The sequence below is a fragment of the Vipera ursinii genome, assembly GCF_947247035.1.
Source record: "Vipera ursinii genome assembly, chromosome: 4".
Lineage (NCBI taxonomy): Eukaryota > Metazoa > Chordata > Lepidosauria > Squamata > Viperidae > Vipera > Vipera ursinii.
The window spans coordinates 19,337,279-19,363,436 of NC_139514.1; the positions used below are offsets into that span (position 1 = coordinate 19,337,279).

Below are 26,158 nucleotides of genomic sequence, written 5' to 3' on the forward strand. Positions count from 1 at the left end.
TTTCTTCCATCTTGAAATTTGTTTCCATTCCAATTGATTTCATGCTTCCAGCTCTCCTTTGCAAAGATTTCCAATAAGCTGGAACATGTCAGAAAGCTCTTCTCTAAAAACAGTACGTTCACAAAGCCAAAATTGAACAACACAAAAGAGAGTGAATATGGGGTGCCTTGTGGATTCACTAAGCCACCAGAGAGAAGGAACTACAAAAGAATACACAACTACACTAAAAACCAAACAAACAAACTCCTGTGCCAATAACCAGCAAGGCTTAATTTATTTTCACCACTGGTATTTCTATACTATTCTACTACAAAATGGTTCCAAGTTAAACTCCTGATCTGTACCGTTCTACTGGGTTTATTTATTTTATTTATTTATTTATTGAATTTTTATACCGCCCTTCTCCCGAAGGACTCAGGGCGGTGAACAGGGCATATAAATAGAAATACAAAAGTTAAAAGAAGATTAAATTATTGCCCGAATTAAAACGATCAAAATATAAAAAACATTAAAACCCTAAAATTCCCCCATCAGGCCAGGCCAGCTTGTTCAAATAGATGGGTCTTTAACCCACGCCGGAAGGAGCGAAGATCTGGTGCCATCCGGAGCTCAACCGGCAGTTGGTTCCATAAAGCCCACAGAGAAGGCCCTCCCCCTGGGGGCCACCAGCCGACATTCTCTGACCGGAGGCACCCTGAGGAGGCCCTCTCTGTGGGAATGCACAGGGCGGAAGGGAGTCGACGCCGGCAGCAGGTGGTCCCCGAGGTATTCCGGACCCATGCCATGTAAGGACTTAAAAACCATCACCAAGACCTTGAACCTCACCCGGAAGACAACTGGTAACCAATGCAGCTCGCGGAGCAAGGGTGTAACATGGGAGTACCGAGAAACTCCCAAGACAACTCTCGCGGCCGCATTCTGTACGAGTTGGAGCCTCCGAGTGGTCTTCAAGGGAAGCCCCAAGGGTTACCCTTCTAGTTTTTAGATCAGAATATGAGAGATTGCAGACAGAAAATTAAACAGTCTCCCTTTGAATGTGTCCCATTTTATTCCTGGGCAAAACAGAATGGAAGTAGAAGACAAAGAGGGTACATTTCTGCTTCATCTTTCCAGGAAACAGCTGATGAAAATATGGATCGGAGTGTTTGGTGCTCACAATAGGAAAGCTTTCAGCCAGTCTCACATTTGAAGCAATGCACCAACAGACTAGCTATCAAAGGGACGCTTGGCCTGTTTGGATCAAAAAATTCTGTTTCACACACATACACACCCTTGGGATGGCTAACTAACCACTGAAGGATCTTTTATGCTCCCTGCCCTCGGATGTTTTTTTGCAGACCTTTCAGTACCAATAATGAAACATCTGCAAAAAAACAACCAAGCATCCCTAATTTTAACCCTGAGCTACAAATATTTTTCTTTATTGGTAACTACTCATTGTCCCAAAGGTGCTTTTTCCAAAAGGCAAATGGACTTTCTTGGCGATTTTTTTTGCAAAAAAATTTTTTTTCTGCTTCTCTTCCAAGAAGCTTCTTCCGTTCAGTTCAAATAAATAAAAATTAAAAAAACACAAGAAAATCCAGTTGCCTTTTAGAAAAGGCACCTATGGGAGAACCGTGATCAGAACGATTGAGAATCTCCATAGACATCTAACCATCCATTCAGAGTGATCCAGAGTCTTTTTTTTCCATACAAGAAAAATCCACTGTTTTCTTAGCATACCAGAGCGTTCCAGGATCTGAGGTGATATAAGCTACACTGTTTAGGTATTTTTGGCACTGGATAAAACTGTCCTTTGACCAGTGGCGTAGCGTGGGTTGTCAGCACCCGGGGCAAGGCAAGTAATTTGCGCCCCCTAACCCGTGGATTTTAGCACTCGAGTCTGCCGCAGGGAGCCCCGCATCCTGGGCGTCCGCCGCACCCCCCACCCACGCCTCCCCCGGGAAAAGGGGGAAGGTCCGGCATCCCCTCCCTCACATGTGGCAGAAGCGCTGGGACCTGAGGCCGTGCCAGGAGGCGGGCGGCGCAGCGGAGGATATACAGAACATTCAAATAGAAGGAAAATATGTGCATCAATAAGACAAAACCAAATTTACATATATTATTCCCCTCCACTTGAATATTCATAAATATATTGGAGCAATATTACTTTCCTTCCCTTACGAAGTAGGCCCAAAATTTATGAAGTTCTACTTCTATTTACAACCAATTTGACCTTAATCTACTTGGTAGATAGAGAGGCAAAGTAGTTAACAGGTGAACCAACAGCAAAGTTAAAATGTCAAAGCACTTTGTTAATAATCTATATTCTATTTTACTTCTATAAAGCCTCAAACAGCTTCTTATTTACAGTAAGTTACACAGTGCCTGCTCATTTCTGTATCTGTCAACTGCCCCACTCTGATAGTCAACAAGAGAAACTCCTGGGTTTATTTTTTCCTCCAAGAGAATACGGTACTGAAAAGCCATGTGGGTACAGAAGTGGGAAATCCAGTTCTAACATTTTGCTTGTAAAAGTCATAAAACAAATTCCTCCTTTCTTCCCTGGATCTCCCACTGTCCTTTCAACATCAATCAGTTGCATTTGAGTTGTTTTGAGAACGATCTCAGAGAAGTGGAGGCAATTAGAGCTCCCAGACCTGTCACTTGACCTAAAATTATTTTATTTCCTCCGAACATGGGAATGGGGGTGCCCAACCTTCCGGGAAACACCAGGATCTCCCAGGCAGGGAGCCGGGCTGCGCCAAGAGGTGGGGCTGTGGGGCAGGAGGGGGTCTTGGGGGAAGGATCTGAAGGGGATCGGAGAGCCGTTAGTGGAAGCCGCAACCCAGGAGGAGGAGAAGCGAAGGCGCAGCGCTTCCCACGGAGCAGAAAAACTCGCGAGGAAAGGCGGAGACTCGGAAGGGGAGGGGGCGCAACTGGGGGAAACCCACCTGGCTCTCCCAGGAATCCCTCCTCCCCTTCCCGCCCCTCCTATTCCCTCCCCCTCTCGCGGCGTCCTTGCCCTCCTGGCGCCCCTCCCCCGCCACAGGAATCCCTCCTCCCCTTCCCCCCCGGGGATTCCCCCCTCCTGATTGCCCTCCCCCTCTCGGAGCCTCCTTGCCCACCTGGCGCCCCTCCCCCGCCAGGGGAACCTCCGCAGCCCTGGTGTAAGAGGCGTCGAGAGACCAGGAAGGGGAGATGGAGGGGCAGGAAGCTGGATTCCCAGCCCCCCTTTCTCCTCTCTAGGCGCAAAAACTCTACGCTTAACTCCTCCGCTGAAGCGCTGCGGGGAGGGGGCGACTGGGGCGCCACCGAGCAATGCTAAAGTGCTCCAAGCGGGAACAGCAAAGGACCATCACCCTTCATGCAAAGCCCCAAGACCAAAAACTAGGATCCAGATTGAAAAGGAAAGTTGCGTGTGCCAATCTGCACCTCTAAATGCAAATTAGGAATTCGTTGCCGAGCGCGCCCCCCCCAGATGTTGCGCCCGGTGCGGCCGGCCCCCCCTGCACCCCCCACGCTACGCCACTGCCTTTGACAAATTGATTACTTTTTTGCAATGGGGAATTCCTAGTAATTTTTGAGTGGGTGTTCCTAAAATAGAAGCATTATTGGAACTTCATGCAGCTGAAAGTATTGTGTTGTGTACTGCCAAAAATGGGGAGGGAGGTGAGAAAGCATCAAAAGAGGAGAGACAATAGTAATTGGTACTGCAATCAAACCCTCCAATTGCAATGCTGCAATCTCATATGTCTCTTTTAGCCTCCCCATTTATGCTAGTGCAGGGGTAGGCAACTTCGGCTCTTTTATGACTCATGGACTTCAACTCCCAGAATTCCTGAGCCAGGCTGGTGCTAGTGGCTAGAAGGCAGCAATCAGTTGGGGATCAAACAACCCATATCTTCAACAGGTAGGAGACAGCCCCATTCTGCTTAACTTTCCACTATTTTAAGGGGGGGACTATTTTCGAGGAACTATTTTGAAAGCGCAGGCTGGACTGGCTGATGCTTGCTGGTCAATCCACTTTTTCAAGACTTCAGAAACACAGATTAGGTGTCTAGGAATCTGAGCTATACTTTCAAATTTGTCTGTGGTTATGAGGGGAACTTCCTGACTTAAGGAAATTTGACAGATGTTAATAGGATAGCGGACAGCCAGTCAAATAGTTCCCAAAGTGCAACAGACAAGAAATAGCTCTGGATCAAATGAAAAAAAACCACAGGAACACTAATGAAGGAATTGATCTTCTACTATATTGTTCTATTCAAGGATGCTTTTAAGCAAAGACAGTTCATATTCTCTACTTAACAGAGGAAGGGAAAAATTGAATTCAAGCAATATATTTCCTCCTCTGAATTAAGTACTTTCTTTTTCCCAGTAACTATTTTTCAAGATGGTCCAACTTGTATAATGCAAAATGATGTTTTTCAGGCATCAGGATTACTTTATAATACTGCAAACATTATTTGCCAACATAAATAAAGAAATAAAAAACGAACAGTCAATCTCACATTAATTCCAAGCTGCTGCAGGGCCAAGAGGATCACATCATTTGCTGTGTTCAGGTTAGTAATGGTCAAGGTTTTTGACTGTGAAGAAAAAAAAAGAAACATTCAAATCTGTATTATTGCTCAAAATAAAAAGAGCTGAAAATGTCAGCCATAATTTGGGTATGACAACTAACTTATATGTAAGCTCAAAGGATGAAAAACAAAAACCAAAGATAGATGCTCTAACTGCATGTAAACAAGACCTGCATAAAAGATCTTGGAAAAGAGTTCTTTAAATATTGTCTTATTTTGAGATTTTAAATAACAAGGGATTTATTTACACATTGCCTATAGTTGCACCTCATGCCATATTGTGTTACAGCGCAAGGTACATGAGCAACAGTGGTTTTAGGGCTGGTAGACGTTTTCTACTCTCTTTACAGAAAAAATAAGGAACATGAAAGTTTTTCCTTTTACCTTCCCTTAAGTAAATGTTTTTGTACGGTCTACTATGATAAAATGCGGTAAGCACCAATGTTTTACTTTTAAAAAATTAATATTATCCCAGGACTTAGCCACCATATTAAGCCTCGTTCCTAGTTTGTGTGACACAAGAAGCTCTAGTTAATTAAAACTTGATTCTGAACTCCTCTAAGTTGGTGGGGGTGACTTCTTTCTAGATTCATTAAGTGTATCTTGTAAACACAGCCAATAGGAGTCTTGAATGCTCTTTCAAATACCGTGATCCATAATTTCAATCCCTATCAGAAAGAATCTCTAACTAGTGCAAAAACTTAGCCAGGAGGTCTTAGGAGGGTTATTTAAGCCAGAAACATTCTTTTCTGGAAGAAAGATCATCCTCTTTTAAGTCAAAGTACATATTAAACATTTCACAATTAAGTTCGAAACCAGCCACAAAACTTCCAATTCCAAAAGTCTCCGCGAATTTCCTTTTCACCGACTGTCCAAAATAGCCTTCTGCAACAGAGATGCAGAAAATTATACAGTACAGTGTCACAGAAGGTAAACTGAAGCAGTATGAACTCAAGTCTATTTTTGCTCCAGGATGCACCTGGATAATTATGACATGAACAAAACAAAGCTAACATTTCTGCAAAGTATTGATATCTGGCACCCAGCAGTAGGTCAGCAAATTTGCATACAGCTTGCCTTTGGTGAGAATGTGATAAAGTAATTTCTGTTGCTTATGTCATCGCTCCCACCACTTAACCCAATCTGCAGATAAAATGAAGCTGATCCCCTGAGATGTCCAGCTGTTCTAGCTGGGGGAAAAATAAATCCACATATCACACATATTTTAAAAAGCCACTCTATTGCCTCCTCACTAGTAGTTCCAATACTATTATATTGCATTTTTAAGAATGACCAGTCCTGGAGAGATATGTGCATCTTGAGCCTTGGTGGAGCAGTGGGCTAATGCCTCCTTAAGTAACACCAGCTGCCTGCAATCAGTGCAGGTTCGCATCCCACCAGGCTCAAGGTTGACTCAGCCTTCCATCCTTCCGAGGTAGGTAAAATGAGGACACAGATTGTTGGGGGCAATTAAGCTGACTTTGTAATAATGCCGCTTGGGGGGGGGTGTATGAAAGCCCTAATAAGCAGGCATATACATAGAATGAAGGCTACTGCTAAGCTTGTAAGCCGTCCTGAGTCTTCGGAGAAGGGCGGGATATAAATGGAATTAAAATAAAATAAATAAATAAATCTGTTCTGCATTGTTGTGTCTAACCTTGGTTCTGTGGGTTTCAAACAAGCATATCCCTTGATTAGGAAAGAGTGCTAGCACTACTAGCCACAGTAGTAAATAAAAAATCTGAGGAATCAGACAGAATAGGCAAACAAACAGAAAAGATTGTGAATTCTGTGTACAACTCAAAAAGGCATCATCTGTTTTTTCACAGCTGCTTCTGAAGAAGCAGACAAAACATTTGCGTTGGACACACTCCTCATTCAAACTGGGAGTTAGAAACACTTACATATACGCAATTTCCAATATCCTTTGCAAGAATCTTCAATGGAATACTCTTGGGATAGTCTTTTGCTTTTTCTTCTTTGATTCGACTGTCGAAGCAAGCAAAAATCGAATTAAACTTTGTAAGTAAATTCACAAAACAGAAGTGACAATGCTGTAAACATTAAGGGAAGATTCTTCAGCAAAGCTAGCTAAGAAGCCTGTAGGATAATTCCTTAAATAAATATTATTTCCTTTAAATAGATTATTTTTTTCATGCTATGTAACAAAACTGTATTCAATCAAATTTAGTCACCTTATTCATCTCTCAGTCTTTCTCATTTAGGGCTGCATTTCTAAAGACCATAAAATAACCTCATTTAGACTACACTTAGGCACCGCAATGTATCCAGACACATTTCTCAGCATTTCTCAGAAATTTTCCCCCAACTGATTCTTATAATTTTTCAAAAATATAGAAGTTGACATAGTACAAAGGAACCACTATCCTCAAGCATCAACTTCATTTCCAAGAATGAGAATTTCTAAGGATAAACTCCATAATTTTTCTTCCAAAATAAGAATAATGGAAAGAATGTCTAAGCCAGGGGGTCCTCAATCTTGGCAACTTTAAGACTTGTGGACTTCAACTCCCAACTCAGAAGCTGGCTGAGGAATTCTGGGAGTTGAAGTTCACAAGTCTTAAAAGTTGCCAAGGTTGAGGACTCCTGGTCTAAGCTCTTTTTGTTTTATTTTTAAAAAGAAATATGCTTACCTGCCTGAAAAAAAGATAGTAAGCTTATGGTAGCACAGAGTAGAGTTGGTGACCAGAAGCATTATGTTAATTCAGTTCTACATAACTGTACTCTGCCCAGATTTTGAAAACTGTTCAAGTTCACATATTCTCAAAATTTCAAATGTGCCCACTAGCTCAAAAATAAGCTGGATATCTCTGAACTACACTCACTAAAATGAGAAACAAAAGTTTGATCTAAATTAGATAGACAAGATTTCGCAGCAACTGTTTTGAATTCAAACAGGTTAGCTCTGACCTTGCTGGAAGTGTTCCATACTAGAATGTTAGGCAATGTCAGAATATTTCCAGTAAATTAAAAGCAGCTGTTTCAAATTTAAATCAGGATACTTTGTGCTTGAACCTTTTCAAATACAAATTTTGCACCTGGCTAACTTAGCAATGACTTCCTAATATGAATACAGAAAAAGCAAAGTACCTTTGAAGGGAAGTGAACCACTTCTCTTTTTGCTCGACGGAACTGAAATAATTAAGAACACATTTTTAAACTTTAGCAAATCAGTTCCAAATGGAATCTCTTTACTGTATAAGCCAACTTAGATAACAGTTCAGAATAGGTGAATAGAGTAGCAAATAAACTACCAGAGTAAAATATGCAAATCTGCTAAGCAAGGAGCCAACAGTCCAAGTCTCTTTGAAAACGAAAAGGAAGAAAAAAAATAACAGTAAACCGAGACAGCAATTTTATTTATATAAAAAGTCCTTCAGGTTTCCATCCAGAACAGAAACTTATTCTGCTACTGAAATGCCACTACAGCTCACACAAAGTGCTTCGTGAGTGGAACATACATTGTAGAAGAACTTTAATCACATTGCCCAGTTTAAGTTTAAAATCTGTATTCCTTTGTAATTGATCCCCAGAGACCCAACAAGCTGAAAGCTACAAAGAATCAAAATATATAGAACAGATATTTTGGAGAGTGTAATTAACTTCTATAATTAATTACTATTTTCTGCATTGGTTATGCCCCATTTAGAATTTCCTTTTCACAGAGACTCCAACATTTAAAGTTGGACTATTTCAAAGTCAACTTGAGAGTCAGGCAAGAATATCCATTAAAATGTATTTCTTCATTGATACAGGGGATCAAATAACAATCACATTATCATTGTAAATCAGTATCTATTTTTCTCAATCTGTGAAATAAACTGGGGTAAATCAAACTGTGAAACCTCTTAGTGTAAATGGATTGTAGATTTTGGGGAAAAAGGAATACAGTAGATATAGTACAGTATGTCACATAGAATGTTTCTGTAGGGACTGACTTTTTTTTTCTTACATTCAATCATATCAGGTCTTGGAAACTGACACATCCCTGAAAGTTTTTTGGCAAGGTTTTTCAGAAGTAGTTTGCCACTGTCTCATTCCTAGGGCTGAAAGAGACTGTTTGCCTGACTACCAATTTATTTCAATCTCTGGGTTGTTAAAATCCTAAACCAGGGGTCTTCAAACGTGGCCCTTTTATGACTATTTACAAGTCACAAAAGGGCCAAATTGAAGATGCCTATCCTAAACGTTATTAAACCACAATACCTCCAAAAAGCACCTCCTTCTAATCCATAAATTGCTCTAGAATTTCACTCATATTCTGATGTTCTATTGCAGAAATGTCAAACTCGTGACGTCACACAACGTATCGGGATGGTTTTGCCATTGCTGGCAATGGGGTGGGCGCGGCTTCCACATGACGCATCCGGCCCATGGGCCGGCAGTTTGACACCCCTGTTCTATTGTCTTTTCAGGCCTTTAAAAAGCTTCTATGACAAGTTCTAATTGTTTATAAATAGGTACATCTGATTTCCATGGGTCTCTTCTGCTGCAGATGTGGTGTCTCTAATTATCTTTTCCCATCCATCACAAATAGTCTGGGAGGATAAAGAAACTTTTAAAATTCTGGGAATATAGCAAAATGAGATATAGCTTAATTTGCATCAGCATAACTGCATTCTGCCACAATTTGATGCAAACCCTGATCCTCATTCTAAAGTTTCATTCATAAGATGAGGAGTATGGATCCACTTTTCTTTAAACTTAATAACTGAATATTAATGGCTTCAGAATATAGTTTTGACACCCAAGGTAACTCTTAAGCAGTGACTCAGTTGGATAAATGCAAAAAGGTAAAGGGAAAGTTTTCCCTGCCGGTCATGTCCAATTCTAGGGCACAATGCTCATCTCTGTTTCTTGGCCGAGGGAGCCAGTATTGTACAAAGACAATTTCTGTAGTCATGTGGCCAGCATGGCTATACACCGAGGTGCACAGAATGCTGTTATCCTCCCACCAAAGTGGTAGCTAATTATCTACTCACTGCTAGGTGGGCAGGAGCTGAGGCAAGTAATGGGAGCTCGACCCAGTGCATGGAGCTTGGGTCTTGAACCGAGGGTGTCATCTCTCCAGCTGACAAGCTCAGCATCCTTAACTGCTGAGCCATCGCACCCTCGGATATATGCAACGATAGAGAAATCAATAAAAAGAATCTCTTGTACCTGAAACTAGCGACACAGTTGGTTGTGGGCCATCCCAAAACAAAAGATCGATCCGCATTAGTGCTGCTCTCACAGACCTCTTCCAAGCAAGATGCAGTCCACATTTCAGAGAGGCGTGCCTGGCTCTTCAGTTTGAAATGCAACTGGGACCTGCAATTTAAAAAAAGACATATTTTTTTAGATAGAAAATTATAAAGAAAGAAACAAAAACAAAAACATTGAATGTTATTGCTTGACACATACAAGGCATAGGTGTTTCTCTCTCTCCTCTCTCTCTCTCTCTCTCATACACACACTCACACACACACACAGAGAGAGTGCTACAAAGCATTTCACTTGTTATATTTCAATATCATCCACAACTAGTCTATAGTGATAAGTAATTAATCTGTTAAGTTGGTAACACTACCAATATAGCAGGAAATTAGGGCCCAGGAATCCATATGTGGGATCTCAAACCATTCTGAAAATACACAAATTGGACAAACATACTTCCGACTCTGATGGAGAGCTATTATACGTACAATGAAAATATAACTCTAACATTTTAATTTTTATACACTGTTTTATATTTTGTTGTTTTATTGTACACTACCCAGAATCCTTCTTTGAGAGAGGTGGGCAGTTCAGAAATGTTAGACTGAAAGTTCACACAAGCATGGACCCTAGAAATTGTCCCATTTGCCTAGAATACAGCTGGAGGCCATGCTTTAGATGTTGGCTATTGAACAAATGACAAATGACAGCAGGAATGCTTCTAAAATTTCTAGAACTGTCCTGCCCTAAACTGGCCACTGGTCTTTTAGGAAAGACTGAAATTCTTTTTACCAAAGTATGTTTCATTATGTTTATTGTAGCTTCCTTCTTTAAATTCCAGTTAAACCCTTCTTATTTTGGAGGGTTTTTTAACTAATATTAGCAGACCATAAAGAGACAAGTACAATCTGAAAAGAAAATCAAATTATTTATCCGTAGAGGTATGGGCATTTTCAAAATTTGTTTAAGCTATAGCATAGACCTACCATCAACCACTTGCAGCTCTTTAGGTCTCAAATATGGATGCCTTTAAACTTTTAAGGATTTCAGAGGACTGGCTTATATTTATAATGCTCTATTTTTCTAAAAAAAACATCTACTTGTAAGTAGATTTTTTTTTGCCCTGGAGAAATTGGCAGCAGCCCAAATGTCCACAGATGCAAACACAGTTCTGCACAAAATTCACTGGCAGCTGCTGTCTGCATGATGTCCACAGAAATAAAGGAAGACTCAAATACTTTTCTTCTATTACACAATTCTCCTAAGTTCCATTCTGGCAATTCCAAATCAATTGTTTTTGGATTAGAAATTCTCTGGGGAGGAGGGAGGAGTGAACTGATGTAAAATCCTGTGCCAATACCTCAATAAGGCTTTACAGATATATATATATATATATATATATATATATATATATATATATATATATATATATATATATATATATATATATATATATATATATATATATATATATATATATATATATATATAAAATCCCATTTATATCCCGCCCTTCTCCGAAGACTCAGGGCGGCTTACAATTTTAAGCACAAACCAATGTGCTTAGCAATAGCCTTCATTCTATGTATATGCCTGCTTATTAGGGCTTTCGCCCCCCCCAAGTGGCATTATTACAAAGTCAGCTTATTGCCCCCAACAATCTGGGTCCTCATTTTACCTACCTCCAAGGCTGAGTCAACCTTGAGCCTGGTGGGATGCGAACCTGCACTAATTGCAGGCAGCTGGTGTTACTTAAGGAGGCATTAGCCTACTGCTCCACCAAGGCTCCACCAAGGCTCTTTACTCTGTGCTTCACTGATTTGTGTAGAAACTTAGGTGAGATGGGCGGTGTAGATATGTGACAAATAAACAAACCAATGAATAAATGTCCTTTTTATACAGTTCCATGAATCAGCACATTACAGTTAATCCTTGACTTACAACCACAACTGAGCCCAAAATTTCTGTTGCTGAGTGAGACATTTGTTTACGATCTTTTTTGCCATAGTTAAGTCAATTTCAAGAAATAGAAATAGAATTCTTTATTGGCCAAGGGTGATTGGACACATAAGGAATTTATCTCCGGTGCCATAACCCAGTTGTTAAGTGAATCTGGCTTCCCCATTGACTTTGCTTGTCAGAAGGTCTCAAAAGGTGATCATATGGCCTTGGGACACAGCAATGGTCACAATATGAACCGGGTGCCAAGAGTCTGAATTTTGATCACATGATCACGAGGATCAGTGGCGTAGCGTGGGGGGTGCAGGGGGGGCCGGCCGCACCGGGCGCAACATCTGGGGGGGGCGCGCTCGGCGACGAATTCCTAATTTGCATTTAGAGGTGCAGATTGGCACACGCAACTTTCCTTTTCAATCTGGATCCTAGTTTTTGGTCTTGGGGCTTTGCATGAAGGGTGATGGTCCTTTGCTGTTCCCGCTTGGAGCACTTTAGCATTGCTCGGTGGCGCCCCAGTCGCCCCCTCCCCGCAGCGCTTCAGCGGAGGAGTTAAGCGTAGAGTTTTTGCGCCTAGAGAGGAGAAAGGGGGGCTGGGAATCCAGCTTCCTGCCCCTCCATCTCCCCTTCCTGGTCTCTCGACGCCTCTTACGCCAGGGCTGCGGAGGTTCCCCTGGCGGGGGAGGGGCGCCAGGTGGGCAAGGAGGCTCCGAGAGGGGGAGGGCAATCAGGAGGGGGGAATCCCCGGGAGGGAAGGGGAGGAGGGATTCCTGTGGCGGGGGAGGGGCGCCAGGAGGGCAAGGACGCCGCGAGAGGGGGAGGGAATAGGAGGGGCGGGAAGGGGAGGAGGGATTCCTGGGAGAGCCAGGTGGGTTTCCCCCAGTTGCGCCCCCTCCCTTTCCGAGTCTCCGCCTTTCCTCGCGAGTTTTTCTGCTCCATGGGAAGCGCTGCGCCTTCGCTTCTCCTCCTCCTGGGTTGCGGCTTCCACTAACGGCTCTCCGATCCCCTTCAGATCCTTCCCCCAAGACCCCCTCCTGCCCCACAGCCCCACCTCTTGGCGCAGCCCGGCTCCCTGCCTGGGAGATCCTGGTGTTTCCCGGAAGGTTGGGCACCCCCATTCCCATGTTCGGAGGAAATAAAATAATTTTAGGTCAAGTGACAGGTCTGGGAGCTCTAATTGCCTCCACTTCTCTGAGATCGTTCTCAAAACAACTCAAATGCAACTGATTGATGTTGAAAGGACAGTGGGAGATCCAGGGAAGAAAGGAGGAATTTGTTTTATGACTTTTACAAGCAAAATGTTAGAACTGGATTTCCCACTTCTGTACCCACATGGCTTTTCAGTACCGTATTCTCTTGGAGGAAAAAATAAACCCAGGAGTTTCTCTTGTTGACTATCAGAGTGGGGCAGTTGACAGATACAGAAATGAGCAGGCACTGTGTAACTTACTGTAAATAAGAAGCTGTTTGAGGCTTTATAGAAGTAAAATAGAATATAGATTATTAACAAAGTGCTTTGACATTTTAACTTTGCTGTTGGTTCACCTGTTAACTACTTTGCCTCTCTATCTACCAAGTAGATTAAGGTCAAATTGGTTGTAAATAGAAGTAGAACTTCATAAATTTTGGGCCTACTTCGTAAGGGAAGGAAAGTAATATTGCTCCAATATATTTATGAATATTCAAGTGGAGGGGAATAATATATGTAAATTTGGTTTTGTCTTATTGATGCACATATTTTCCTTCTATTTGAATGTTCTGTATATCCTCCGCTGCGCCGCCCGCCTCCTGGCACGGCCTCAGGTCCCAGCGCTTCTGCCACATGTGAGGGAGGGGATGCCGGACCTTCCCCCTTTTCCCGGGGGAGGCGTGGGTGGGGGGTGCGGCGGACGCCCAGGATGCGGGGCTCCCTGCGGCAGACTCGAGTGCTAAAATCCACGGGTTAGGGGGCGCAAATTACTTGCCTTGCCCCGGGTGCTGACAACCCACGCTACGCCACTGACGAGGATGCTGCAAAAGTCATAACTATGAAACACAGTCGTAAGTCACATTTTTCAGTGCCATGGTAACTTTGAATGATCACTAAACAAAGTGCCGTAAGTCGAGGACTACCTGTACACATTCTGATAGGACAATAAGCGATTTTCAAGTCCAAATAAGCACTGATGGAGCACCTTCTACAATTATGGGATAAGAGAAATACAATTTTCTTGCAATCTCTCAAGGATTTAATCCCTTTTTAGAAAAATAAAGGGTGAAAATTCCAACGAGGTGCATGCACTCAAATAAGTAGGGATTAAAAGCAGGGGTTCTATGAAATAGGTAGAAAAGATATGCGAACTGCCAAGTTTTGCCTCATAGAGCTGTCTTGACTCCAATTATTGGCATGCCTATCTCTGAGAACGCGGGAAAGCCCCCCCCCGCCTTCCATTGACTACAGTCTAAAATGTGGAAATAGACTATTTTCCTCCTTTCAAGGTTCCCACAGTGATCAATTCACATAACATGGCAGTTCTAATGCAGAACCCAGAAGTGGCCTCTCACTTCATGAAGTTGTACTAAAAGGGAGCTTTGTTGAAACCTTGATTAAAATATACCATTTAAGACTTCACACTGGCATATTATGAGGGCTGAGGTTAGCAAGGCTGGAGCCAAGACCAGAGAAGACCAACATGTTAAGCATGTCCTCTGCCTTCCATCCTGGAAAATTAGCAGCCAAAAATCCATTTTCGCCAAAGATAAAGACTTAGGATTTAAACTGTGAACACGACACATTCATATATCCATGTATTTCTATATTCTATAGATATTGTTCACCTGCATAGATATGACTACTGCAATAACAATTAAGCAGTCACTGAGCACAGGGGTCAAACAGCTTGAGAATTATGAACGAAGCTTCATGCTTCCATCAAGTCTGATGCCTATGAATTAAAAAATTGGTGTCATTGTGTATACTTCCATTTTCACAAGGCCAAGGGAGGCTCATTTGCCTTTAAGGGAGAAAAAGTAGAACAATGGATTGTCTATCCCCTCCTGGACGCTGCATGGAAGATTTCGAAAGGCCTGCACGATGTCTTACCTAGTAAATTGACTATAGGTGGTCCTCCACTTACAATCATTCATTTAATGACCATTCAAATTTACAACTGTAATAAAAAAGGGCTATGCCACTGTTCCTCACACATGATCAAAATTTATATGCAATTGACAACTGGCATGACAAATGCAGCTTTCCAGGGTCATGTGATCACCTTCCGTAACCCTCCCAGCCAGCTTTCATTAATGGGGAAAGGCAGATTCACTCAACAACCATGGCAAAAAAAAAAGGTTGTAAAGTCAGGTGCGATTCACTTAACCACAGCCTTGCTTAACAACAGAAATGCTGGTCCCAATTGTGGCTGCAACTTGAAGACTACCTATACCTCTCAGAATTGGAAGATCTGATGTGAAAGTAGATTCACCTAAAAAAAAAGAACTTTAATATTCATGTAAAATGTTCCAAGGGAGAAAGAAGGCAACATAATGATGTTTATTAGCATGCAAATCAGAGAAAATACCAGTTCTTAAAATAAGAACTGTGAAGAAAAAAAAATGTCTGCCTGGAAAGATCATCCAGTCCTATTAACATAACATTTTTTTTCACAAAGTAATTTATTAATACTTTATTAGCAAAGCGTGTGAAGGACAGGACTCTTATGCTCAGTGCTTTGTTGTACATAACCAGTTATTGCTTTAGGACATAATTACATGTCATTAGACATCAGTGGCTGATATTTTTTTTTCCCGCTGAGGGAAAAGCAGTTTTAGGAGTAGCACTGGAACAACAAAAAAAAGAAAACCCTCTGCTCAAATGAGATTGGAGTTCACTTATGGAAAGTAAAACTGCAACACGCAAAATAAGCAGATACATAAATCAGTTCTTATTTAATTTGGAAAAAAAAAACCCTGGCCCTCATACTGATTCTATCTCAGGAACAGGTTTCCTGGAAGTGCAGTGTTTTGTAAGCATGTACATAATGTTTTGTATTCCTTGTGTTTCTGAATTAACAGTGTTTGGAAGATGTTCCTAAACACAACAGAGCCTGAACAAGCTGTTTGTGGGCAATCAAGCTTGACACCGATCTTAGATTATTCATCTGACCATTCACTATTAAATCAAAGTTATGAACTAGAACTGACATATCAGCCTTATTGTACTGCCGTGTTTATAGCCATAGACAAAACTGAGCGACAATTCATGTGCAGTTATGCATAAAAACTATGAAGGAAAAGCCATAATGAAAAATCTTTCTTTGCCAAAGAATCAAGAGTGGTAGGCTGAATGAGTATCTTTGAACTTGTGGCCATGCTTGTGGCCTGACAGATTACATCCCAGAGTTCTGAAAGAGCTGGCAGATGTTATCTCAGAACCATTGCACCACATCTTTCAAAAATCCTGGTGCACTGGGGAAGTACTTGAGGATTGGAAAAGGGCTGATGTGGTCCCCATCTTCAAGAAAGGGGGGGGGAATGGACTCAGGAAACACAGACCAATCAGTTTAACATCAATACCTAGGAAGATCCTAGAAAAGTTAATCAAAAAAACAGATCTGCGAAGAACTAGAAGCAAAGTTATAACTAGGAACCAGCACAGGTTTGTTAAAAACAGATCATGCCAAACCAACCTTATTACATTCTTCGACAAAGTGACTAAACTAGTAGATCAGCGAAATGCTGTGGACGTAGTATACTTAGACTTCAGTAAGGCATTTGATAAAGCAGACCACAATCTATTCCTTGGTAAGCTAGAAAAAGCTGGAATAGATAATATCACCACCAGAGGGATCTGTAGCTAGCTGGCAAACGGTACTCAAAGAGTAGTCCTCAACAGCACTACATCCACATGGAGAGAAATAAGCAGTGGAGTACCACAAGGTTCAGTCTTAGGCCCAGTACTCTTTAATATCTTCATCAATGACTTAGATGAGAGAACTGAAGGGGAACCCATCAAATTTGCAGATGACACCAAACCGGCAGGAATAGCCAACACTCCAGAAGACAAACGTCGGATCCAAAAAGATCTTGACAAACTTGAACAATGGGCCCTATACAACAAAATGAGTTTCAATGTGGAGAAAAGCAAGGTTTTACATTCAAGCAGGAAAAATCAAAGGTACAAGTACAGATTGGGCAAGACCTGCATTAAAAACAGTAACTGTGAAATGGACCTTGGAGTCCTAGTGGACGATCACTTAACCATGAGCCAGCAATGTGCAGCAACAGCCAAAAATCCGTATCGCTACCGGGAGGGCCATCTCCGCTACTTGCAAGCGGTGAGGCGCTCCGACCCTCTGCTTCTTCCCCGAGGTTCCGGGAGCGAGGATGTGCAGCCTCCTGAGCTCCGGCTGGTGTATCTGAATGCCAGGTCCGTGGTTAACAAAGCTCCCCTCGTTAGGGATTTAGTTGAGGGTGAGCATGCGGACCTGGCCTGCATCACGGAGACCTGGTTGGGCCCAGAGGGTGGGGTCCCTTTGGTTGACATCTGCCCACCAGGCTTCCGGGTGCTGCACCGGCTAGAGCTCAAGGTAGGGGTGGGGGAGTGGCGGTTATTATTAGGGAGACCTTATGTCCGCGGGAGACCACCGTTTCTCAGATAGTCGGGTGTGAGTCTCTCTTTGTGAGATTTGGTTCTGGGGCGCAGTTGTGTTTGCTGCTGACGTACATTTCGCCTAGTCGTACAGCGGCAGCCCTGCCCGAGCTGCTTGATATCCTCTCAGGGTTGGTGGTTGAGTTTCCCAAACTTATAGTTTTGGGAGACTTCAATCTACCATCCCTGGGAGGCTCATCTGAGCTAGCTCGGGAGTTCATGGCTTCCATGACGGCCATGGACCTGACGCAAGTAATTTCTGAACCAACTCATGAGGGAGGCCACACTCTTGACCTGATTTTTTTATCTAGACGGTGGTTGGATGATCTTGGTGGGGGCTCTCCATTTATTATGCCCCTGTCATGGACCGATCATCATCTCCTGCGGATGGTCTTCCGTTTTGCCACCCCCCGCCGTGGGGATACGGAACCAATTAGATGGTACCGCCCCAGACGCTTAATGGATCCTGATAGATTCCAAGCGGTGCTGGGGTCCCCACCTGCCTCCATTGCTCACAGCTCGGCGGATGCCTTAGTGGAAACCTGGGAAAGGGCAGCCACTGAGGCACTTGACCGGGTTGTACCCTTGCGGCCCCTGACCCGGCGCAGATCCCAGCGAGCTCCATGGTTCTCCGCGGAGCTCCGGGAGATGAAGCGTCGGAAACGGGGCCTAGAGAGCTGTTGGAGGTCGAGCCGATCCGAACCCGACCGGTTGCGGTTAAGAACCTATATTAGGTCTTATCTCGCAGCGATGAGGGTGGCGAGGTGTAATTACTTCTCTACCCTCATTGCGTCCGCAGATAATCGCCCGGCCGCCCTGTTTAGGGTGACTCGCTCACTTCTTAATCAGGAGGTGAGGGAGGATCCCTTGCAGGGTCGTGCCGAGGAATTTAGTCAACATCTGTCGGATAAAATCGCTCGGATTCGGACCGGTTTGGACTCCAGCTGGGCAGAGTCAGGCGATCAGGACACGGACGGTCTTGTCAATGTTATCTGGGAAGAGTTTGATTCTGTGACCCCTGATGAAGTGGACAGGATTATGGGGAGGCTGAGCTCCTCCACGTGTTTGTTGGACCCGTGCCCTTCCTGGCTGGTTTATGCAGCTAGGGAGAGGACACGAGGCTGGCTCCAGGCGGTTATATCTGCTTCTTTGAGTGAGGGTTATTTCCCCACCGTCTTGAAGGAGGCGGTGGTGAGACCTCTCCTCAAGAAGCCTGCCTTGGACCCAGCTGTATTGAACAACTTTCGTCCGGTCTCCAACCTTCGCTTTCTTGCGAAGGTTGTTGAGAGTGTGGTGGCGCATCAGCTCCCTCTGGTCCTGGATGAAGCGGATTATCTGGACCCCTACCAATCGGGTTTCAGGCCCGGGTACAGCACGGAGACGGCATTGGTCGCTCTGGTGAATGATCTCTGGAGGGCTCGGGATAGGGGATATTCCCCTGTCCTAGTCCTATTAGACCTCTCGGCGGCTTTCGATACCATCGACCATGGTATCTTGCTGCGGCGTCTCAGGGGATTGGGAGTGGGAGGCACGGTTCTTCGGTGGTTCTCCTCCTATCTCCTGGGACGTTCGCAGTCGGTGTTGGCAGGGGGGCAGAGATCGACCCCGAGGTCTCTCGTTTGTGGAGTTCCTCAGGGGTCGGTTCTCTCGCCTCTCCTGTTCAACATCTACATGAAACCGCTGGGTGAGATCATTCGTGGTTTTGGAGTTGGGTATCATCAATATGCCGATGATACCCAACTTTTCTTTTCGACCCCAAACCACCCCAGTGATGCCCTCGCTGTGATGTCCCGTTGCCTGGAGGCGGTTCGGGTCTGGATGGGGAGGAACAGACTTCAGCTCAACCCTGACAAGACTGAGTGGCTGTGCATTCCGGCATCCCGGGACATTCAAAATGTTCCATCTCTTTCTATGGGGGGTGAGCTCTTACCCCCCGTGGATAGGGCTCGCAACTTGGGAGTCCTCCTAGATTCACGGCTTACCCTAGAAGATCATGTAGTGGCCGTGACTAGGGGGGCTTTTGCCCAGGTTCGCCTGGTGCGCCAGTTGCGGCCCTATCTGGACCGGGATGCCCTGTGCACGGTCACTCATGCGCTCGTGACCTCTCGCCTTGACTACTGTAATGCTCTCTACATGGGGCTTCCCTTGAAGACCACTCGGAGGCTCCAACTGGTACAGAATGCGGCCGTGAGAGTTGTCTTGGGAGTTTCCCGGTACTCCCATGTTACACCTTTGCTCCGCGAGCTGCATTGGTTACCAGTTGTCTTCCGGGTGAGGTTCAAGGTCTTAGTTATGATCTTTAAGTCCCTACATGGCATGGGTCCGGAGTACCTCGGGGACCACCTGCTGCCGGCTTCAACTCCCCTCCGCCCTGTGCGTTCCCACAGAGAGGGCCTCCTCAGGGTGCCTCCGGTCAGGGAATGCCGACTGGCGGCCCCCAGGGGGAGAGCCTTCTCTGTGGGTGCCCCGGCTTTGTGGAACCAACTGCCGGTGGAGCTCCGGATGGCATCGGACCTCCGAACTTTCCGTCGTGGTCTGAAGACCCATTTGTTTGAATTGGCCGGTCTGGCCTGATGGGGGAGTTGGGTTTTAAATTGTCATTTTAGATTGTATTATTGTTTTTTAATTGGGCATTGATTTAATCTTTGTTTTAACTTTTGTATAGTATTGTATTTTTATTTATATGCCCTGTGAACCGCCCTGAGTCCCCAGGGAGAAGGGCGGTATATAAATTAAATAAAACATAAACAAAACAAACATAAACATAAAAAAGCCAATACAATACAGAGACATAGAATCAAGATCACGCGAGGTAATAGTCCCACTTTATAAAACCCTAGTAAGACCACACCTGGAATACTGCAGCCAATTTTGGTCACCATATCACAAATAAGATGTTGAGAGTTTGGAAAAAATTCAGAGAAGAGCAACTAAGATGATCAAAGGCCTGGAGACTAAAACATTTGAAGAACGGCTGCAGGACTTGGGTTTGGCTAGTGTACAGAAAAGAAGAAATAGGCGAGACATGATAGCAGTATTCCAAGTACTTGAGGGGCTGCCACAAAGAAGAGGGGGTCATGTTATTTACCAAAGCACCAGAGGGCAGGACAAGAAACAATGGCTGGAAACTGATCAAAGAGAGAAGCAACCTGGAATTAAGGAGAAACTTCCTGACACTGAGGACAATTAACCAGTGGAACAGCTTGCCTCCAGAAATCGTGGGTGCTCCATCACTGGGGATTTTTAAGAAGAGGCTAGACAGTCACTTGTCTGAGATGGTATAGGTTCTCCTCTTGAGCAGGGGGCTGGACTAGAAGACCTCCAAGATAGCTTTCAGCTCTATTCTATTCTTTATGAAAAAGCAATTATGTAAACAGTTGAAGACAGAATAGAATCTTTCCATTATTATTTGGGGGATAAGCTAGTAATTAATCTATTTGTAAGCTTTATAGAAACATCTGGAGGGCCACTGTTAAAAAAAATACAGGACAGACACATGCAACCCTCCAGCATACTGAATTAGAGCCTTGGTGGAGCAGTGGGCTAATGCTTCCTTAAGTAACACCAGCTGCCTGCAATTAGTGCAGGTTCGACTCCCACCAGGCTCAAGGTTGACTCAGCCTTCCATCCTTCCGAGGTAGGTAAAATGAGGACCCAGATTGTTGGGGGCAATAAGCTGACTTTGTAATAATGCCGCTTGGGGGGGGGGGGAAAGCCCTAATAAGCAGGCATATACATAGAATGAAGGCTATTGCTAAGCACATTGATTTGTGTTTTAGATTGTAAGCCACCCTGAGTCTTCGGAGAAGGGCAGGATATAAATGGGATTTTTTAAAAAAATTATATGTAAGAATATTTGAATGTTGTATACTTTCCCAGTGATAAACTCAGTTGACAAAAAAGTCAATAACAATCTCTCAACATCTTCCCCTCTGGTTTCAATGGTAGATAGTCAACCTAGATGTTAAAGCTTCTTGGGTTTCTCAAACTTATCTGTTTAGCGAATACCTAGTTACCTTTATAAAAGTCTGGGGAGGGGGACCTTCTCGGAAAGGATGGAGAGGAGGTTTGAGCAAACAATGCTCCAAATGACATGTGACCCCCTTAAACACAGTTAAACATGTAACCTGATGTCACTGATGAGACATCTCTTCTGAAGCCCTGAAAATATTTGTAATCGTATAGATAAATGCTAAATCTAAGTTCTTAGCAGAACATAGCTAGACTGACTCTCTGTGCAAACCATAAAAGGATATTTCCATTTCCAGTAACTTAAGACTGTATAAGGCCATACAACAGCAAGAGAATTGGTTTCTTTTTTCATTAAGCTTCAATTTATAGTAGTTACTAGTTTGAAGAAGCATTCTCAAAGATCACGTTAGACACAGATAAATGAAGCTTCACATTCAACTACTTAACAGCATTAGCATCACTGAGTTTTAAAGCCAAGCAAAGTAGAAGGAAACAGAATGGTAACAGGCACTGGAATCCTCTGCGTTCCCAATCCCCTGTAAGTTAATTTCACCCGGCTTGATTATTACCTTGTGAGGAAGCAAAAACATGTCACAGCATTCAGTCTTTCTGCCCTCATCACAAAACAAATGGGGCTACTCTCTTTTCCAGAGGAGCAGTAGTAATGGCTAGTAATGAAAACCCACACAGAATTACAAAGGCTATTAACTTTTGCTAACTAGCCTCCCGACGTTCTGCTTGCATCTAATGTCCTGTTGTAGAATTAAAAGAAATCTAAACGTCAGTAAGCAAAGCAAAGGAATGGTGAACCTTTCACCAACTCCACAATATAAAATATAGTAAGAGGTGCTGACTGTTATCAAGAGGACGTACTCTACAAGGAAACTTACTTGGATTTAGCAACCACAAGGATATCAGTGAAGAGGAACAGGTGTCGCTCCTGAGTTTGCAGACCTGTCTTCAGTTGCACATGTCCTTCCAAAAGGAATGCTCGAGCTGGAGAAAGGAAGGACTGCACCAGCGGACATGCCTCCGGACTGATTGGGGAGAAGCAGCCTTCCCTGTTATAAAATCAAAAGGAACAATCTATGAGTCAAACTGAAGTCTGATTTTTTTAAAGATATAATGCTCTTATCCACTGTTGGTCTTCTACAGAACTTCACTAATTCACATGCATTTATTATTGGCATTTATAACATCTAGGGAGAAAGGTTATTATAGTCAGTCCTTAATTTTACAGCCTAATGGGGAGGAGCTCCATTAAACCAAATGTGTATTAAATATGAATACATGGATATTTGACATCGGTGCGTGGTAAGACAAATGGATTATTTATGCATACCTAAAATGGCAAAGCGCAGAGGTTTCACATCTGCTAAACTGGGGTCCATAAAACTGAGCATTAAGTGTAAGCCCAATCCCAAGCTCTCTGCGTATGCTGTTACGAATTATGGAAGCACAAATGGAACTTGAAATCTAACCAAAGATTTTACACTCTCAATATTAGCTGCTGGAGGGTTAGGGTAGCTGGATTTCACTAATTTCTTCCAGTTTTCTTCTTCCCCAAAATTATGCAGAAAACTCCCTCAAAGCAAGCCAGATTCTAATCTAACTCTTATTTGGCTATTGCTACAATATAAGACATATAAAAATCAAGCGTTATCATCAGAACAAGCCAGTTTTATATATCTTTCCTTTTCTTGCTTTGCATCTGACTATTACACATTGCTTCCAGACCCCTTAAACCTCCCTTGCCTGCTCCTGATTGTTGGAATGACAGCAATGGGAACAGCTGGCCACCCAAGGACCCTTTCAGGATCTGGGTAGAGAGGCTCATGCTGAGTTTGGCTGCTTCCTAGCTTCACCATTTCAGTGTTTGTTATAACCCTTGCTGAGTGCAGCTGGAATATTCAGGGGGTCTAATAATATTGCTGACTTGGGAAACCCTGACAGCTGGTGCTGGAAGGACATGAACTTCATTCAGCATGAGTATGACTCACATCCACTGGCAGAAAAGCAACTATCTGCAGCCGCCTTGCAAGTCAGCAATAATCCAGACTTATCATCTTGTCTCTGCTTTGTAAAGAACACAGTACTTTATTATTCCATAATTCTTACAAATGTTTGAGTATCTATTGGCTGTTTCCACTAATAAACAAATGGAAATAAATGACTGCGAGATACTACTGTAGATTAGTATCTACTTTCCACACTAGATACAGTACTGAAATTAAGTAAAATAATCAGATTGGTATGGAAAGTGAAGTCATTAAACTTTGCTTTGGATCCAGTTTCTAAGAATTGCTAAGAGTGGATGTGATCCTGCCACCTACATGCCATAAACCCTTTCTAGTCTCCTCCAAGTAGAGAATAAGGATCTTGGGAATCAACAAATACTGCCACTTGATTTTACTCTCTTCTCAAAATCATAACATGAATTAAGAGCAGAGACAGTTATAATAGATAATCAGAATTTGCTTAGGCAAAACAAGAAAGCTTCTAAATGGTCCATATATTTCTACAAGAAAGTATGACTAAAACAACCTGTATTAAGAACTTTACAAATTCTGAATCTGGTTCATGTCATGGGACGAGTTGCAACATTTATAAGGAGTGGTTGCTGGAACTGGGTATGTCTAGTAGTCTAATGAAGAGAAGGGTGAGGGGTGACATGATAGCAGTGTTCCAATATCTCAAGGGCTGCCACAAAAAAGAGAGAGTCAAGCTATTCTCCAAAGCACCTGAAGGCAGGACAAGAAGCAACAGATGGAAACTAACCAAAGAGAGAAGCAACCTAGAACTAAGGAGAAATTTCATGACAGTTAGAACAATTAATCAGTGGAACAACCAGCCTCCAGAAGCTGTGAATGATCCAACACTGGAAATTTTTAAGAAGAGATTGGACAGTCTGAAATGGTATAGGGTTTCCTGCCTGAGCACAGGGTTGGACTAGATGACCTCCAAGGTCTCTTCTAATTTCATCATCATCATCATCGATCATTGCACAGTCAGCCAGATGTTCAGACTGGATTTTGCATTTTTGTCTACCTGTCAAGTCCTTACCAAGGACCTGGGATAGGCAGATGTGGATGTTTGATGGTATTACAGATATCGTCGCAGGATGGAAGCAGTTACTAGTAAGGCTGCCTTTTGTAATTGACTAATGGTGAATTTGTCAATGCCAATGGTGTTCAAGTGGTGCTCCAGTTGTTTTGGGATTGCACCCAAGGCGCCTATTACTATTGGTACTACCCTTGCTTCCCTTTGCTACACTCTTTCTATTTCTATTTGTAGGTCTTTGTATTTTGTTATCTTCTCCAGTTCTTTCTCATCTATTCAGCTGTCTCCAGGCACTGCCATGTCCACTCTCCAGACTTTTTTGTCTTTCTTATCGACAATTGTGAAGTCTGGGGTGTTATGTTGCAGGTGCTTGTCTGTTTGAATTCTGAAGTCCCAGAGCAGTTTAATTTTATCATTTTGTATGACTTTCTCTATTTTACGATCCCACCAGTTCTTGCTTACAGGCAAATGATATTTCTTGGAGATCTTCCAATGCACCATTGTTGCTACTTTGTCATGCTGCTGCTTGTAGTCAGTCTGTGTGATCTTCTTGCAGCAGCTTACCAGGTGGTCCACTGTTTCTTCAGCTTCTTTGCATAGGCGGCACTTACTGTCTGTGGCTGTCTTCGCAATTTTGACTTTGTATACATCATCATCATCATATCATCATCATCATCATCATCATCATTATTATTATTATTATTATTATTATTATTATTACAGTATGGTATGCTTCTTGTGCCTTGAAATTCAATCACTAAAGCACTGCAAAGATCTATCGAGACACATTCTGAGGAACACTCATGTTCCTTGGATACTTAATAAATAGATGTATTTAATTATTATTGATACTTTCATATCCAGACTTTCTTCTGGGAGCTTAAGATAGTATAGGTGGAGGACTCCCCTCACTTCAACTGAACTAAAGAAATGTCTAGACCGGAGGATCAGTAAGCTACTGGTCTGATGGGGATTTGAAATCAAATCTCCTAAATCCCAGCTCAAAACCTTAACCACCGCACCATGTTTACGCTAATAATGATCTCTTTTCTTGAAAAATATGTTTCTCATTATACATGACACTCCCCTGCTGTATGCAGATATAAAGGTATGTAAAGTTTGCTTTAGGTTATAGTATACATATGTCAATATGTAGGCCAGCAAGCTTGGACAGTATCCTGCATATGCTAAATGTGCCGCCTTATATCATATCACAGAATCTACAGTTTCATCACAGATGTTTAAAGATTCCTTGACAGAACAAGGCTCTATTCAGAAGTAAAGTTCACATTTTCAATCAGCCCATATTAGCGTGGCTTTTCCAGTTAGTCCTGCCCTCTGCTGTTCATAATGCAAAATTTTCCTGGATTATGATTCAAAAGCATTCCCTAACCTAGACATCTGTTCTATTTACAATGATGGCAGTAATTTGATTTACTGAACTTGTATTTAATTTAACTTATTAAACTTGTATGCCTTTCGACTCTCAATGATTCTGGGTGGCTAAGGACCACACTAATGGGCATATCCCGTTACATGCCAATTGAAGCTGAAAATGTCTTTTTTTTTTTCAACCAGCCTGAAGGCAGGGCTTAACGAAAACTGCAGACTTGCTTGAATCCTGTAGTTCAAAATCTGCAGTAGAAAACTGAAAGAGGTAGAAACACTATCCTCCACTACAGCTAAAATCAATGTAAAAATACCCTTACCCATAGCCCCCATATAAACTGCTTCTTAGGTAATTTTATTCTCATATATACAA

The 26,158-nt window shown here is 42.9% G+C and overlaps 1 protein-coding gene across 1 annotated transcript in view; it reads right to left on the reverse strand.

Moving 5' to 3' along the window:
* ARHGAP20 (Rho GTPase activating protein 20) overlaps window positions 1–26,158 on the reverse strand; it is a gene marked incomplete at both ends in the record, with an annotated part of 96,972 nt that overhangs the window by 16,432 nt on the left and 54,382 nt on the right. The window contains 5 exons of the mRNA XM_083362249.1: window positions 4,494–4,571; window positions 6,470–6,554; window positions 7,677–7,718; window positions 9,747–9,896; window positions 22,227–22,397. Of these exons, the coding sequence (XP_083218375.1) occupies window positions 4,494–4,571; window positions 6,470–6,554; window positions 7,677–7,718; window positions 9,747–9,896; window positions 22,227–22,397 (526 nt within the window). The remainder of the gene's footprint in view (window positions 1–4,493; window positions 4,572–6,469; window positions 6,555–7,676; window positions 7,719–9,746; window positions 9,897–22,226; window positions 22,398–26,158) is intronic.